The sequence below is a fragment of the Papaver somniferum genome, chromosome 4 (assembly GCF_003573695.1).
Source record: "Papaver somniferum cultivar HN1 chromosome 4, ASM357369v1, whole genome shotgun sequence".
Taxonomy (NCBI): domain Eukaryota; kingdom Viridiplantae; phylum Streptophyta; class Magnoliopsida; order Ranunculales; family Papaveraceae; genus Papaver; species Papaver somniferum.
In genome coordinates this window covers 71,155,041-71,169,366 of record NC_039361.1, presented here as the reverse complement: position 1 = coordinate 71,169,366, position 14,326 = coordinate 71,155,041, and the positions used below count along the sequence as shown (strand labels likewise).

General features: G+C 37.5%; 2 protein-coding genes across 2 annotated transcripts; one reads left to right on the top strand and one right to left on the bottom strand.

Annotated features, from left to right (window-relative positions):
- Positions 1-3,649: 3,649 nt before the first annotated feature.
- Positions 3,650-5,832, bottom strand: LOC113272674 (heparanase-like protein 1). Its single transcript, XM_026522480.1, has 8 exons — positions 5,617-5,832; positions 5,489-5,525; positions 5,229-5,412; positions 4,999-5,150; positions 4,683-4,916; positions 4,400-4,589; positions 4,069-4,294; positions 3,650-3,984 (listed from the first exon to the last, which is right to left on the bottom strand). Exons 1-8 carry the CDS (start codon positions 5,830-5,832, stop codon positions 3,661-3,663), a joined length of 1,563 nt encoding a protein of 520 aa, XP_026378265.1. The 3' UTR covers positions 3,650-3,660.
- A 5,148-nt stretch (positions 5,833-10,980) lies between these two features.
- Positions 10,981-13,880, top strand: LOC113272673. The gene is made up of 5 exons (XM_026522479.1): positions 10,981-10,991; positions 11,419-11,515; positions 11,671-11,787; positions 12,437-12,504; positions 13,600-13,880. Exons 1-5 carry the CDS (start codon positions 10,981-10,983, stop codon positions 13,697-13,699), a joined length of 393 nt encoding a protein of 130 aa, XP_026378264.1. The 3' UTR covers positions 13,700-13,880.
- Positions 13,881-14,326: the final 446 nt, after the last annotated feature.

The window sequence follows — 14,326 nt, the reverse complement described above, 5'->3', positions numbered from 1 at the left end:
GTGCCAATGGAAAACCATGCCATCCACATCTCTGCGCCAAGGCATGCCAACCATGCCAGCCGCACCACTGTGCCAATGGAAAACCATGCCAGCCACATCTCCATGCCAAAGCATGCCAACCATGCCAGCCGTATAACTGAGCCAATGGCAAACCATGCCAGCCACGTCTACCGCGCCAAGGAATGTCAACCATGCTAGCCGCACCATGCACCAATGGCATGCCAAACTCTTGGCCCCACCATGCCAAGCCAACCGCGCCTTTCTTTGGCCCCAACCATGCTAGCCGCACCATGCGCCAATGACATGCCAAACCCTTGGACCCACCATGCCAAGCCAACCGCACCTTGCCTTGGCCCCACCATGCCAAGCCGTCCGTACCAAACCCTTGGCCCCACTATGCCAAGATAGCCGCGCCATTGGACTTGGACCCACCATGACGACCTTCCCCATGCGGCTACCAAAACGAAGGTGTGCGACGATCAACGGCCACCCTTCCATCCTGGATGCAAATCTTAGCCGTCCAAGGTTGCCAAACAACGCATGGTAATCTTTGGCCCAAAACACTAGTTTTGTCCACGCCAAACCGCGCCAAGGCATGTCATGCCACATGTGCCAATGGTATGCCAACCACCATGCCGCGCCATACCATGTCGGCCTTCCCTATGTGGCTACCAAAACGAAGGCGTGCGACTATCAACGGCCACCCTTCAATCCTAGATGCAAATCCTAGCCGTCCAAGGTCGCCAGACAACGCATGGTAACCTTTGTCCCAAAACCCTAGTTTTGGCCACGCCAAACCGTGCCAAGGCATGCCATGCCACATGTGCCAATGGCATGCCAACCACCTTTCCGCGCCATACCATGTCGGCCTTCCCTATGCGGCTACCAAAACGAAGCCGTGCGACGATCAACGACCACCCTTCAATCCTAGATGCAAATCCTAGCCGTCCAAGGTCGCCAGACAATGTATGGTAACCTTTGGCCCAAAACCCTAGTTTTGGCCATGCCAAACTGCGCCAAGGCATGCCATGCCACATGTGCCAATGGCATGCCAACCACCTTGTCGCGCCATACCATGCCGGCCTTCCCCATGCGACTACCAAAACGAAGGCATGCGACGATCAACGACCACCCTTCAATCCTAGATGCAAATCCTAGCCGTCCAAGGTCGCCAGATAATGTATGGTAACCTTTGGCCTAAAACCCAAGTTTTGGCCACGGCAAACCGCGCCAAGGCATGTCATGTCACATGTGCCAATGGCATGCCAACCACCTTGTCGCGCCATACCATGCCGGCCTTGCCTATGCGGCTACCAAAACGAAGGCCTGCAACAATCAACGACCACTTTTTCATTTAAGGTGCAGATCTTAGCCGTCCAAGGTTACCAGCTAACGCATGGAAACCTTTGGCCCTAACTTTTGGCCGCGCCTAAACTAGGCCATACTAAAGCCATACTGATCATGCTTTCATGATACTAGCTACCAAACGAAGGGTTGCAATAATCAACAACTACCTTTCCTCTTAAGATGCAAAATCTCGACCGTCGAAGGTCACCACCGAGCCGGCAAGTCTCCCAAGCTCAACTTGCCAGACAAGAACAACGTGCTACATGTTTTCCCCGAAAACACTCGAGACAATAACGCATGTCACAAACTGGGGGATGCTCATTGGGTATTGGTTTGGCGGTTTACAGCGTGCGGCATACACTACACCCGTTATAAGAAAGTGTCATAAGGATGAGGCGGTTAGTAAATACAGGGAGTAATGGTTTGGCATTGGCACAGTGGTGTGGCTGGCATGGTTGGCATGCCTTGGCGCGGAGATGTGGCTGGCATGGTTTTCCATTGGCACAGTGGTGCGGCTGGCATGGTTGGCATGCCTTTCCGCGATAGCATGAGAATTAGGGTTTGGTATGTACGAAGATGATGTCGTTCAATACTAAGGGTTCCGCCGTGGAACATGACACATGTATATAAAAAAAAAAAGGTACCCTGGTAATTCTTATCGTAGGTATGTTGAACGATTCAATAAATGCGCTAGTGGTTGTAGTGACGTCATGTCAGATGTATGGTTTTACGATTTTAACCCTAAGCTAAAAACCACCATCGACACCAGGATGTAAACAGTTTCATCCTGCCCGTTTTCAAATATTTTTTCTTATTTTTCATTGACACAGGATGCATCCAGTTTCATCCTCGCTATTTTTTTATGTTTAAGCCAGGATGAATTCAGTTTCATCCTTGCTATTTTTTTGTGTCATTTCACCCATACTAATTTTTACTCGTCCATTAGAACCGTGTTTTAAAAATATTCGGACAAATGACCCACTTTCCGTTACGGTTGTGCTTTTTTTTTTTTAAATTTCAATTTTGTTAATATGTTCTGTTGCTGTTAAATCTAAACTGAGAGATTGAAGGCCAGAAGGTGAAATTAGGGTTCCTGAGATGAAATTAAGATTGGGGTCGAGTTAGATTATCAAAGAAGATGAAGGATCTGTTCGATTTTGGGTCACAGTTGGTGATGGGAACTGTTGGTGCTGTTTTAATGGGATTTGAATCTGTGTTCGAGATCGAGTTGAATTGGGTACAAAATTGTGATGGGTTTTGCATTGTTTTTGTGAATAAAGAGAAGAAGGAGTTGATTCATTATGCAATCGATCTGAAAACGGTAGTGAAATCGAGATATGAAAATGGTCTTGAAGTTGTTGTTGTTTATGAAGCTACAGGTGACGATCATTTGTTATTGTTTATATGTTTTTATGGGATCTATTGTTGTTGTTGATCCCATTTATGGGATGAACTCCTGTTGTTGACCCAATTTTTATGGGATCAACTATTGTAGTTGATCCAATCAACTCCTATTGTTGACAACATTTTCTTGGATTAGTATAATCATGCTTGTAGTTTAAATCATGTAAATTTCTTCCAGTGTTGAACTTGTGGTGCAATGGTAGCATGACTGACTCCATGTTAGATGATGCGTGTTCGACTCACGCCAAATTCACTCCATTGACATGGATCAACTTTTACTGTTGATCTTTTTTTTTTTTGATCAACCACCGTTGTTGATCCCCTAAATTGGATCAATTTCTACTGTTGGTTCTATTTTTTATTTGGATCAATTACTGTTGTTGATACAAAATTATTTGAACCAGTGGTGGCGTCGGCGGTGGCGGTGGTGGCGGCAGACTAGTGGTGGTAGCGGCGACGGACTAGTGGTGGTGGAGGACTGGTGGAGGACTGGTGGTGGTGTAATGGTGGTGGTGAAGGAGTGGTGGTGGAATATTAGTGATGGTGGCGGTTGGTAGGTGGTGGTGGAATGGTAGTTGATGTTGGTGGTGGTGGTGGTGGTGCTAGCGATGGTGGTGAAGTGATAGAGGAAGAAATTTGTTCCATTTTGAAATATAAAAAAATATTATATGGGTGAGGATATTAAGGTAATCTAATTTAAATGGATAAAATTATTAAAAAATAAGGTCATATTTATTGTTATACGAGGATATATATATTGGGTTTTATAAATAATGTACTCATTCTTCTCTTTAGTATAAAATACATTTTTCTGAAAATAGGCGGTTTCATAGAGAATTTTGTTCGACAATGGGAATTAGTGATGAAATCCCTATTTAAAACTAAGCTGTGTACCCCCTAAGAAATGTCTTAGGCCCATGCACAAGCTGGTGCTTTGAAATCTCTAATTGTAGCAAAGACGATTGAATCAGGAGCTACTTTAATCGGCAAGGAACCATCAACGAGAAAAGGTTTCATCGGAGGAATGTCCAATCTCTCTGTAAGGACCAACGGAAACCCATTTAGTAGCATTACTTCACTCTGAATACAACCACCTTTGGGCGTTAAATGATACTCTTCTCTCGGTCTTACACCTTCTGGTTGCGCCAATGGGTACAAATTCACGTCGCTCTCAACGGAAACATTGAATGCAGTAGAGTTGGACATATTGATCAATAGTATTGTAATACCTGGCTGTAAATCAACAGAATAAACTCATATTAGAAGTTCAAATATAGAGCTAGAAAAAGAGAGAAATGAATTTAGCTAGAGCTTCACCTTCATCTTAGAACAATGAGAATAAGCTCGCAAGTATGGAGAGCCATTGTGAGTCGTTGATAGTACGCTCTTCCCCATTAATCGGTGCCAAAGAAGCGCGCTATAGTAATCTGGATTCGGAACCATAGTTGTGGTGTTGAGAAGACCGTAGTTCCCACCGACTAAAGTTTGTAAGCAAAAGACTTTATGGTTGAAGGCCGAGGCCATCCCGAGCTGATCTAAGTACCTATTAATCAAACCAATGAAACGAGTTATGTATTAAGACTGAAACTTTTGTTACTGGATAGTAAAAGAAAAGGAATCGGGCGATAAAGGTTTTTTCATTTCGCACCAGAAGCTATTAACAAATGTATGAGAGACTGTTTTTCCACCGCTGTTATATGCACCACCAGATTCTCCAACCCAAGCCGATGCCCATGGACCAAATCTTTGAAGGGTTGTCTCAAGGTCCTTGTATGTTTGAGCCACCTTATCAAGAAACAATGGGTCTCGGATATAGTGAATTAGGTTAGGATTCACACCTGTGACATGAAAACAATCCACAAATGAAACATTTGCATTATGCAACACCAAGAATAATATGAAGACCGGTTCAGGAACAAGATTGTGTCTACCTGAGCCGAGATTGTAGATATGGTGAGTTACCACATCTATAACATTAGGTCCTGATTTCTGCAGGAAGGAAGAAAACCATTTCTCGTCGTAAAACCCTGCCGGACCCAACAGTTTCGGCTGTATTTTAAAACGCCGGTAGAGTTTGTTAAGCAGTTTCTTGAGCCTAATGACATCTTCCCCATATTGCCTAGCGTCTACTCGTGCAGAAATCCCGCTTCCGCAAAGTTCATGTCCTATATGGATCATGAAAGTTCATACTATGAACCACATTATAGTTATTGATATACACAATGTAAGTGCGTTTATTATCCTTACCGAGTTCCCACGAATCGATCTTGTATCCTTTGAAGATAGTGTAGTTAACGAAATCACGAGCATTCATTGAGTCCCAGTGACCGTCATAGAGACCATATGCAGTTAATTTTTTCCTCCCGTAAAGCGCATTTATTCCAAATGTTACTAATGCTCTGCAACAGTTGCAAATTATTAACAATATACCTCACTTTGCTTAGACAAAAACGAACAAGTGAATAATAAGAAATTACCCTGTTTCAGCCATCAGGGCATTGATTTGATCCCATCTTTCCATGGTAAGACATCCATCAGCGAAACCGAAGAAACCGGTCGTGCTATTTTCTAAGTTGTTGCATGTCTTTACTGTTTTTCCTACTTTGTACAAGACTTGATCTTGCATCGAACCTCCGATACGGATTCTCAAGGCCTTAAAAGCTGTAATTCAGTAAAAGCTCCAGAGTTATGATTTCCATACAAGTTTTTAGTTTTGAAGCCATTTAATCAAACTTACCTTTGATAGCATTGGAAAGAATCGGATTATTCAAATTCTGTAAAAGTTAAAATACATGCATTCAGAAAATTATGAAATGTATAAGAAAAGCAGATGAAAATAGCTTAAGGAGATTGGAAGTTACATACCAGGTTCATGATGCCAGATTTTCCCCATGGACATTGACCATAGTAACATTTTGCTTCTGGCCACCAATCAAGAGTTGCGCATATAAAGTTATCATCTATTGTACCAATGGAAGTCACACCTTTTACAGTAACTTTAACATCATCACCTAAAACCAACGGAAATCGAGATACCAGTAATGAAAATAGAAGGATTCTGAAACCCATCAACACACCCATGACATAAAATTTGAAAATGTGGAAGCAAAGAAGGGAAGAAGAAGATGAACAAACATTTATAGGTAAAGACTAACCAATAAAGGGAAAAGGTGAGATAAGTATGATAACCAGAGTCCATGACATATCTGTTAAAGAGTTTGTTTTGATTGAAGTATGAAGTTGTTAGGGTTTAGGTTATCATTTAGCGTTTTCCTTCCTTGTCATTCTATTATTCTGTTAATGGTATTATAGTTGCACTAGTAAAGTCTTTACCTTTTAGTTTCAGTTTCACTTGTTTCGCATTGGAGTGACCATAAGGAATTGGTTTCTCTTGTTTGCAAGATTCTTAGCACCATATATATATATATATATATATATATATATATATATATATATATATATATATATATATATATATATTATATCATTCTTACAAAACAAATGGTTTTAGACTAATCTGATGGTTGTAGGATAACATATTTTACCAATCGACGGTTATTATTTCTTTCAAATGTCAAAAGATAAATCGTGGTTGAGAATGATTCCCATTTCCGTTACATGATCCAATGTTGTATAATCAATGTTGTATTCTTTAACCGTCCAAGTTGTTATTTTACGTTTTTCTTAGGGTTTGATTCAAGTTCTTCTCCTCCAGCTTTTCAACAGTATTTTCACCATTGAATTTCTACCTCAACAATCAAATCAATTATTCATACGTTACAAAAATAAATAACCCATTAACACCACCAATCCCTTGAATTGTTCGATAAGCAGCCCGATAAAACCATATGCTATCTTGCAAAGCTTCTAATAATCTGCAAATTTGATTTGATTCAAGGTAAATGTCTCTTTTTAATTCATGTTGCATTTTTGTTGTTTTTGTTTACTCTCGAACTCCTATTTTTCATTATAACAGAAAGATTCCTCTCTTTTTGGGTTTGGGATGTTCTATAACAAATTGATTTCTTGAATATATATATTGGTTGCAGAAGATGGAAGAACAGATAAAATCACCTCCATACATATTCGTTAACAAATTGATTTCTATAATAAATTGCTTTATATTTCCGTATTTCGGTTCTAATCTTAATTTTAATTTGGAGATCATGATATCTTGGATTTTGATTTTATAGTTTGTAAATTTGAACTATCTCTATATATGTTAGTTTAGGATTTTGGTTTTAATTTAAAGTATCTTTCTGTGTTTCTCTTGGATTTGGTGAGTCACATGTTATACCGCCATGATAGAACTTTCATTTTCTTCGTAGGTTGCTGTTGAAATTGTTAACTATATAAAACGAGTTATTGGAGAAAGTGAATGTGTTATGTTTGATTAGACTACTCTTTGTTGTTATAGTTTTTTACTCGCAGAAGAGTTCTACTAAGAGAAGCCGTGGATGTATCTAAGTTTATATTTTAACATAAATATGCGATCCTTAAATGAATGCCTCCATTTGTTATTGCTCATCAAATATTTTTGCAGCCAATTGGAAGTAATTAAATGGTTGATGATAAGAGGAACATATTCATACATCCATCCTAGGGATTTCAAATGTGCTTTTGTCTTCTTCTTGCTTTCAGTGGCCTTATTGATTACATGTGTACATTTGTTTGCTCAGAATTTTGTCGGATTTTAAGCTTCTTCCTTTGTTGGTTGTGATACAAATAACTTCCGTAGTGCACCCTATTTCTAACGGGTACCATTAGATTTTGAGCCACTCCCAACTGTGATGCGGTTCTTTGTTGTTGGGAACTAAGAAAATTTCATACTTGGTTTGTTACATGCAAATCTTGGCTCTGTGCATTTCCCCTACGTGCTGGTATTGGGATATGCTTTGCGTTTCTTCTTGAAAGTCAATATATTATATTCGAATTTCAGGGTTGGTGAGCACATATATAAAATCTCATTGAAAAACCATTTTGCGTGATTTAAAAGATCATTCACAACTCAGTCTCAGGGATGAAAGGAAACGTATATAGCTACTATCGCATCATCCAAGAGAATCCGTGAAAAACTTGGCACTTCTTTTCTGAGCTTGAAGAATTACCGTTGCATTTTTTTATTCTCCTAATTATCAGTTGTGGTTGCATTAATCAGTAGCAGTGCCAGTTTCCATGGACACGGATAAAATCAAATATAGTGCTAAGTTTTAGATTGTACATTATGTGAACATAATTAGTTTAAGTTTTTTCCTTTTGAACAAGGTTGTTCTCGATTTAGAGTAGTTGCAGCGCCCATGCAGTTTGGCGATTTGAATTTTTTGTGCGAGACTATTTGTTTATGGGTCCGTCAGAAAATTTTCTTTTAAAACAGTAGTGTGCTATCAAACAACACTAATAAAAGCAAAGATATATTTGGAACCAGCAGGGTTAGACCTGGAAATTAGGGTTCAAACCCGCGGGTCAACCCTAACCCGACCCGTGTAAGCCCGGACCTAACCCGGCTTGTTGGTTATTAGAGCCGAGTTAGGGTTGAGCTTTTAAGACCCGCGGGTCAAACGGGTTGACCCGCCAACCCGTCTAATTCCCTGGATTTGTGTAATTGATGGTTTAAGTGGTAGAACTCAAAAATGATTTTCCATTTATCATCAAAAAAATCATCAGTATCATCAAATTTTGATCTGTTATATTGTATACCAATTAACGATTTGTGAATTCATATCCAGAATACCCAAATCTTAATAGCTATTTTACATCTAAAAATTCTAAACAAAGGAAAATAACTAATTACAACAATTTTATTTACATCTTCATAACAAATAAGAATCTATAATCAACTTCTTTGTAGCTTAATTTACATATACCCATACCCGTATCAAAAAGTAATTAAAAGATAAACCCTAAAATTAATCTAAAGTTAACAGAGAGAAAAGGATAGTTGAGAATTTTGAGAAGATAGAATAAAAACGTGGATGCAGAATTGCAGATCCATTTACAAAGTAAGAAGATAGAGAGCTAGACTTTAATTAATGTAATCGGGTGAAGAAGAAAGTTTCATAAGTTGTTGGTAGATGGCGATGGGAGAGGAAGGATGAGAGACGGATAAAAAAGAAGATGTTAGTGGAGAGATAACGATTTGGAGGTGGGTGGAAGGGTATTTACGGCTTCATTAATGTCTGATAACATATAATTTGGAAAAATTTAAGATAACCACCATATTACGTAGCATGACACAGTGGTTCTTCAGTTGCCATTTAACCATGATGTTCAAGGTTCGATCCTCAGTACCTACCCCTAATATTTTTTTTGCGTTAACTAGTTTGTTGTTGTTTGTTAGGGCTAACCCGCTTAGGGTTAGGGTTAACCAACATGAACCCGTAAGGAGCCACGGTCTGGGTTAGGGTTGGACATAATGAACCCGTCAAGGGTTGGCCCTAACCCGGCCCGTTGCCAGGTCTAAGCAGGGTGCTTCCGACACCGAAGGCAAATGTGCGGTCGACCTTTTATATTTCTATTTTGCAATAGTGTGTTTGACAAGAGTGTATTTAAATGCTCAAATTATCATAATCCATTCCACAGAACCAAGGGAAGCTCTGTAAAAAGAAATCCAATTCTTGAGCTCCTAAAAATGCAGCCAAGAAAATCATGTTAGCACACACAACTCTCTCATTGGACTTGGAATCTGGGACTTTAAAGGTCCAAATTGCAGACTATAACGTCCACTTTCATATGATTGCAGACCAATCCAATGTTGTGATCGCTAGACCCATATGTTGTTCGGATAAAAAAGAAAAAAACATAAGCAAATGCTCCCAATTTCACATATCACTTAAGAATGCATTAATCAATATATACCTGAAATCTCATTTTGCAGTAAGGCCAACCCAATATATACTTGAAATCTCATTTTGCAGTAACGCCAACCCAATCCCGGGCCGTTACAGCACGGGTCATATTCTAGTCTATCTTACAAAAACAAATGGTTTTGGCCCAATCCAACGGGCCCGAGATGAATTTTTAAACCGATCGACGGTTCATATTTCGCTCAAAATGCTACGAAATGCAAAAGACAAATCTCGGCTGAAAATGCATCTCCTTTTTAAGCCCTCATCCGACGTCTTCCCAGATTTATGTTTTCCGTTACAATTGCGTCTTAATTGTTCTTCAAAATCAGCTTCAACGATTCCAAAACTCAGTCTATTATATATTTCAGTTCAGAGAAATGCACTTTTGTTAGCTGCTTTTGTAATGTCATATTTGCATCTTCAAATGCTTTCAGACTCCTACAAATGAGTAGAGTAAAATACTCACATATCAACTAATACTGTAGGGACCAAGTTCCTTCTTCATATGAGTTTAAAATCTAATAATTTAATTGTGAGAAGGAGCAATTTACAAAATATCAAGTGTGAAGTAAAAACATAAAGTTTCCTGGATATTTACCTTTTCTCTAATGCTTCTTTAAAGATCGTACATCGATGTTGATTACCTACAAAACGCCCACAATGAATTCCTCATAAACATTGATTAAAAAAGATACTTCTCATATTATTACTCATAAAGGAAAAAGAAAATCTAATTTGTACAGAAAATTTAGATTAATTTTGGGAAGAACATTCAATATTAAGATGATTGTCTAAACATAGTTGTAGCTAAACCTGTGCGAATGCCGAAATATGGTATAAATCACATTCAAAGTTCAATAATTACCGCAACGCCAAGATCTCAAGGACGAAGATGCAATCATGCGACTAGTAGTGTATCTACATCATCCTCCTTCAAGCTTCACCAACCCTACAGACCGCGCATTTTTCCAGAAGCACTGCCACAAATACTTCTCTTTCTTTAACATTTGTATCATTTGTTCCCATGCTCTCGAACACACTACACAATTAATAACGCTACAATCGATCGAAACAAAATAAAAATTAACATTATCTATGGCAAAAATTAAAGGCTCATTTGGAACCATGTCCAAGAGTTTCCTATCTAACTCAAAGACTCCTCCCTGACCACGTTATGTCATCTTAATGGATTGGTCAGCACTCAACGGGTGCAAATTGATATGTTGTAAAATGAATTTATCACAAACATGTAATATTACTTGAATCAAATCAAGTCTTTTAAAAAAATCAAAAGATTAATTCAGTTTCGAATGAGAACAAAAAATTGGGGAAAGAAATAATAAAAAACCTAATTTAGGATACCTGGATTACCAAGATTTGACAAATGCTTGAAGCGTATGTGTTTCATTCTATTGAAATGGGTTTATAGCAAATCGTGATTCTTCAATTCCTTTGGGTTTAATTTCATTGATTGAAAAAATAGAAACGGTCGGTGTTTATGAGATTTAAAGAAGATTACATTCCGTTCGGCAAAGAAAACATATTCTACAAAGATCACATTGATTGCGGAATTTGAAACGGCTGGGAAACTTCCGTGCGTTTTATTTTCAAGGCTGTAGCCTGTGTGTAACGTGAGATGCTCCCAGCGGTTGGATTAGGGCGTAAGGAAGAGGTGTATTTTGAGCAATTAAGACGCAATTGAATTCCCTGACTCTCCCTATTAAAGAATCGGTTTTCTTTACATCTGTAACGTATGTTAACCAATACCCCCCCTTCTTTCTCATCGTAATTAAATTCCCTGACTCTCCCTATCGATACATAGAACCACATTCATAAACCAGACTTTAGGTTTGATTACTTCAAAGTCTTCGTTGTTATCTGGATCCTCTTCGGATCACTCTTCTTCTTTCGAGTTCCAGGTTAGTCTTTTATTCTCTCTAGATTTCCAATTGCATGGGTTCTTCTATTAGTACTCTTCTTCGACGTTTCTCTTGAGACTGCCAGTTTGAGCAAGTAAAATAGAGATTCGAAGATAAAAACATGAATACGATCTGAGTTTAATTTGGTTTGGCAGAAAATTGTAGATGAATCTCTAAAGAAGTTAAAATCTAAACGAACTGATGTTTTAGGGGTTGTTTTCCCTGTATTAGATGCTCAACATTGGAAGAATCTCATAGACAAAAAATTTAAGGTATATAATAAAATTTTAATTTCTTACCCTTTTATAAGTTTCGAATTCTGATTATGCGATGATTGAATTTGGTGATTCTTTCAAATTAAAGTTTAAAATTTAAATCAACAATAGTGGGGTTTTTGTTGATTTGACTGGGTCGACTGCCCTTCCAGTAATGAAGAAGGTTTTCGTTGATGACAGTGGCCGACATCTGGTAAACCTACCATACTTTCGTTTGAATGAATGATATATTGTGATTCAACATAAGTAAGTTGTTTACTGTTGAGAGTTAAGGTGTGATCTCCTAGCTAAAATGCATTATAACAAGCATTTGATGAAGAGTTTGTCTCAGTGAACATTTTTCCATTTTACACGAAGATCCAGCAAAGTAGTCGTCTTGACTCTATCACACGATTCTTGAAATTTTCACAATGACTTATGTTTTTTTCTAATGCCTAAACCAATTAAATTGTAATCATTTTTCTAAGTATAGCGAGTGATGATTCACATTCGATTAGAGAAGAGTGCAGTATATGCTTTCTGTTTGAAATCTTGAAGGGATAAATTTAAAATGGATGTTTATCTATCAATTGTGCTTGATTTCTTGCTGGATTTTGTATCCTTGCAAGTTCTATTATGTAATTAACCTATCTTTTAATGGGTGCAGCTGACACTCCTCGAGGAAGTCGCTGCAGTTATCGATACATCCACCTATAGGTGGTGTGTTTTTTCAAGGTAAGCTTCAAATTGAGCATATATGTCAAGAAATTGGTATACTTATTTTTCTAGCATGTTAACATGTTCAAGCAAACAATGATGTGCAGACATAAGGGAACAAGGTTTAATTGATTGAGAAAGAAAAAAATTAGTGCATACGTGCTGTTTTAGAACATGTCTTAGAGATATTGTTTTTCTCTCTTTTGTCGGTTGAGAAGTAGATATTAAGAACAATAAGGAAAATCCTTACAATTGGTCTTTGCTTATATGTGTTTTTCCTTTAGATGTAATGAATGTTATATAACTCTTGAAGATTCAAGTGAACAGAAAAAACTCAAAAGAATTTGTTGACAGTACTTAGTCAAACCTGATGTACTTTAGTTATTTGCCTAAATTTAGGAATTTGACGTTAGATTTTATCGTCTAGCTAGAAATATTTTAGTCCCTTTAACTTCACTGCCAACAAAGTGTCGATTAGAATATCACTTACTAGATCATTTCTTTTTTATTTGTTTTGCTTATCTACAAGGCTCAAATGGCACATTCTTTTTGCTTTCTTAGGCTGCACAAAGTTCCAGTCTTGGAGTTCTCTTCTTGGTATCTTTATGGAGAAAGACATTAATGAGACGGAAAACATAGCTCAGTACTTGCGCAGTCTTTAGGTTTTTAATACTTTCAGATATGCAAACTTAAGTTCAACAGATAGTTTAGTACATTTCTTATATATTTGTTCATGGAGGGGAATATCATCCTTAAATTTTGTTTAGGATATGGTCGACGCATTTTTTAATTTTAGAGCTTATATATAGTGGTGTACCAACATTATGCTCAAATAGGAATCATCATTATAGTTTTTAAGAAGCCAGTGGGGGTCCAATAATGAAATGCAAGCATCCGGATGCCATCACCTGAGAAGCGAGACATTTACTATGATTTGGTTGGCTTCATAAATTTAATGATTTTGAGTTTTAGGCCGCCTTTTTAAATTATTAATCGGGCAAATATATTTGCTGAATTTTTGAAACTCTAAAATCTACTCGATGTTTTGTTAAATCCTTTGTATGTCTTTTTACGATATTTTAACGTATTGATTAAAATTTGTGTGTCTGCTAGGATCAATATAATGAAAACTATCAAGGGCATATACAATCTTCGCAACAAAGCTTTTATCTATACTTTTGTACTTGCTTCATCAAATTGTTTTTGCGGCTGATGATGCATTTGAAGAGGGTGGACGAGAACGATATTCATTGGAAAAAAACAGGATTTTGGTATAAACTGTATCTTTTTCCAATACATTACTTTGTATTTGGACGAAAAAAATTTCCACTAGATAATTAATATTTAAGACTATACATGAATTAAGCAGTACATGTCTTGATAAAATTATTGGGTTGACGCTATTTTAGTAAAAACTAATAAAAAGAAATTAAAACGGATGGATTGTGCTTTTCTTAATTCTGACCATCTATAATGTTTGACTAAAATACAAAGACCTGGATGTTGTTTTTGTGATACTAACGTCAAGTATTTTTTTATAAGAAATAAAAAGTAACATGCTAACAGTCGTTAATTCTGACCAGTTGTTCCTAAGTGTTTTTTTTTCATTTTTGATAAATATGTCTCACATCGATTGTTATTAAGAAATATTTTACATTAAGAAATTTTTTGTATCTACAGTTCAATGTGTTCCTTAAAAAAAAATTGTATCTACAGTCCAATGTGTGCCTTTAACGTTGATTCAATCACCTAAGATTTGAGAATATTTGTTCAAGAACCCGATACACTCTTTACTTAAGGACATTCATCGAACAGATGAGTAATGTCATTATGCAGATCC

Coding starts and splice junctions, on each gene's coding strand:
- LOC113272674 (XM_026522480.1), bottom strand. CDS start 5,832: ATGGGTGTGTTGATGGGTTTCAGAATCCTTCTATTTTCATTACTGGTA. Junction 5,413..5,488: donor TCTTTCCAATGCTATCAAAG/GTAAGTTTGATT, acceptor ACTGAATTACAG/CTTTTAAGGCCTTGAGAATC. Junction 3,985..4,068: donor CTCATTGTTCTAAGATGAAG/GTGAAGCTCTAG, acceptor GTTGATTTACAG/CCAGGTATTACAATACTATT.
- LOC113272673 (XM_026522479.1), top strand. Junction 11,516..11,670: donor CTTCTTCTTTCGAGTTCCAG/GTTAGTCTTTTA, acceptor TTGGTTTGGCAG/AAAATTGTAGATGAATCTCT. Junction 11,788..12,436: donor TCATAGACAAAAAATTTAAG/GTATATAATAAA, acceptor TAATGGGTGCAG/CTGACACTCCTCGAGGAAGT.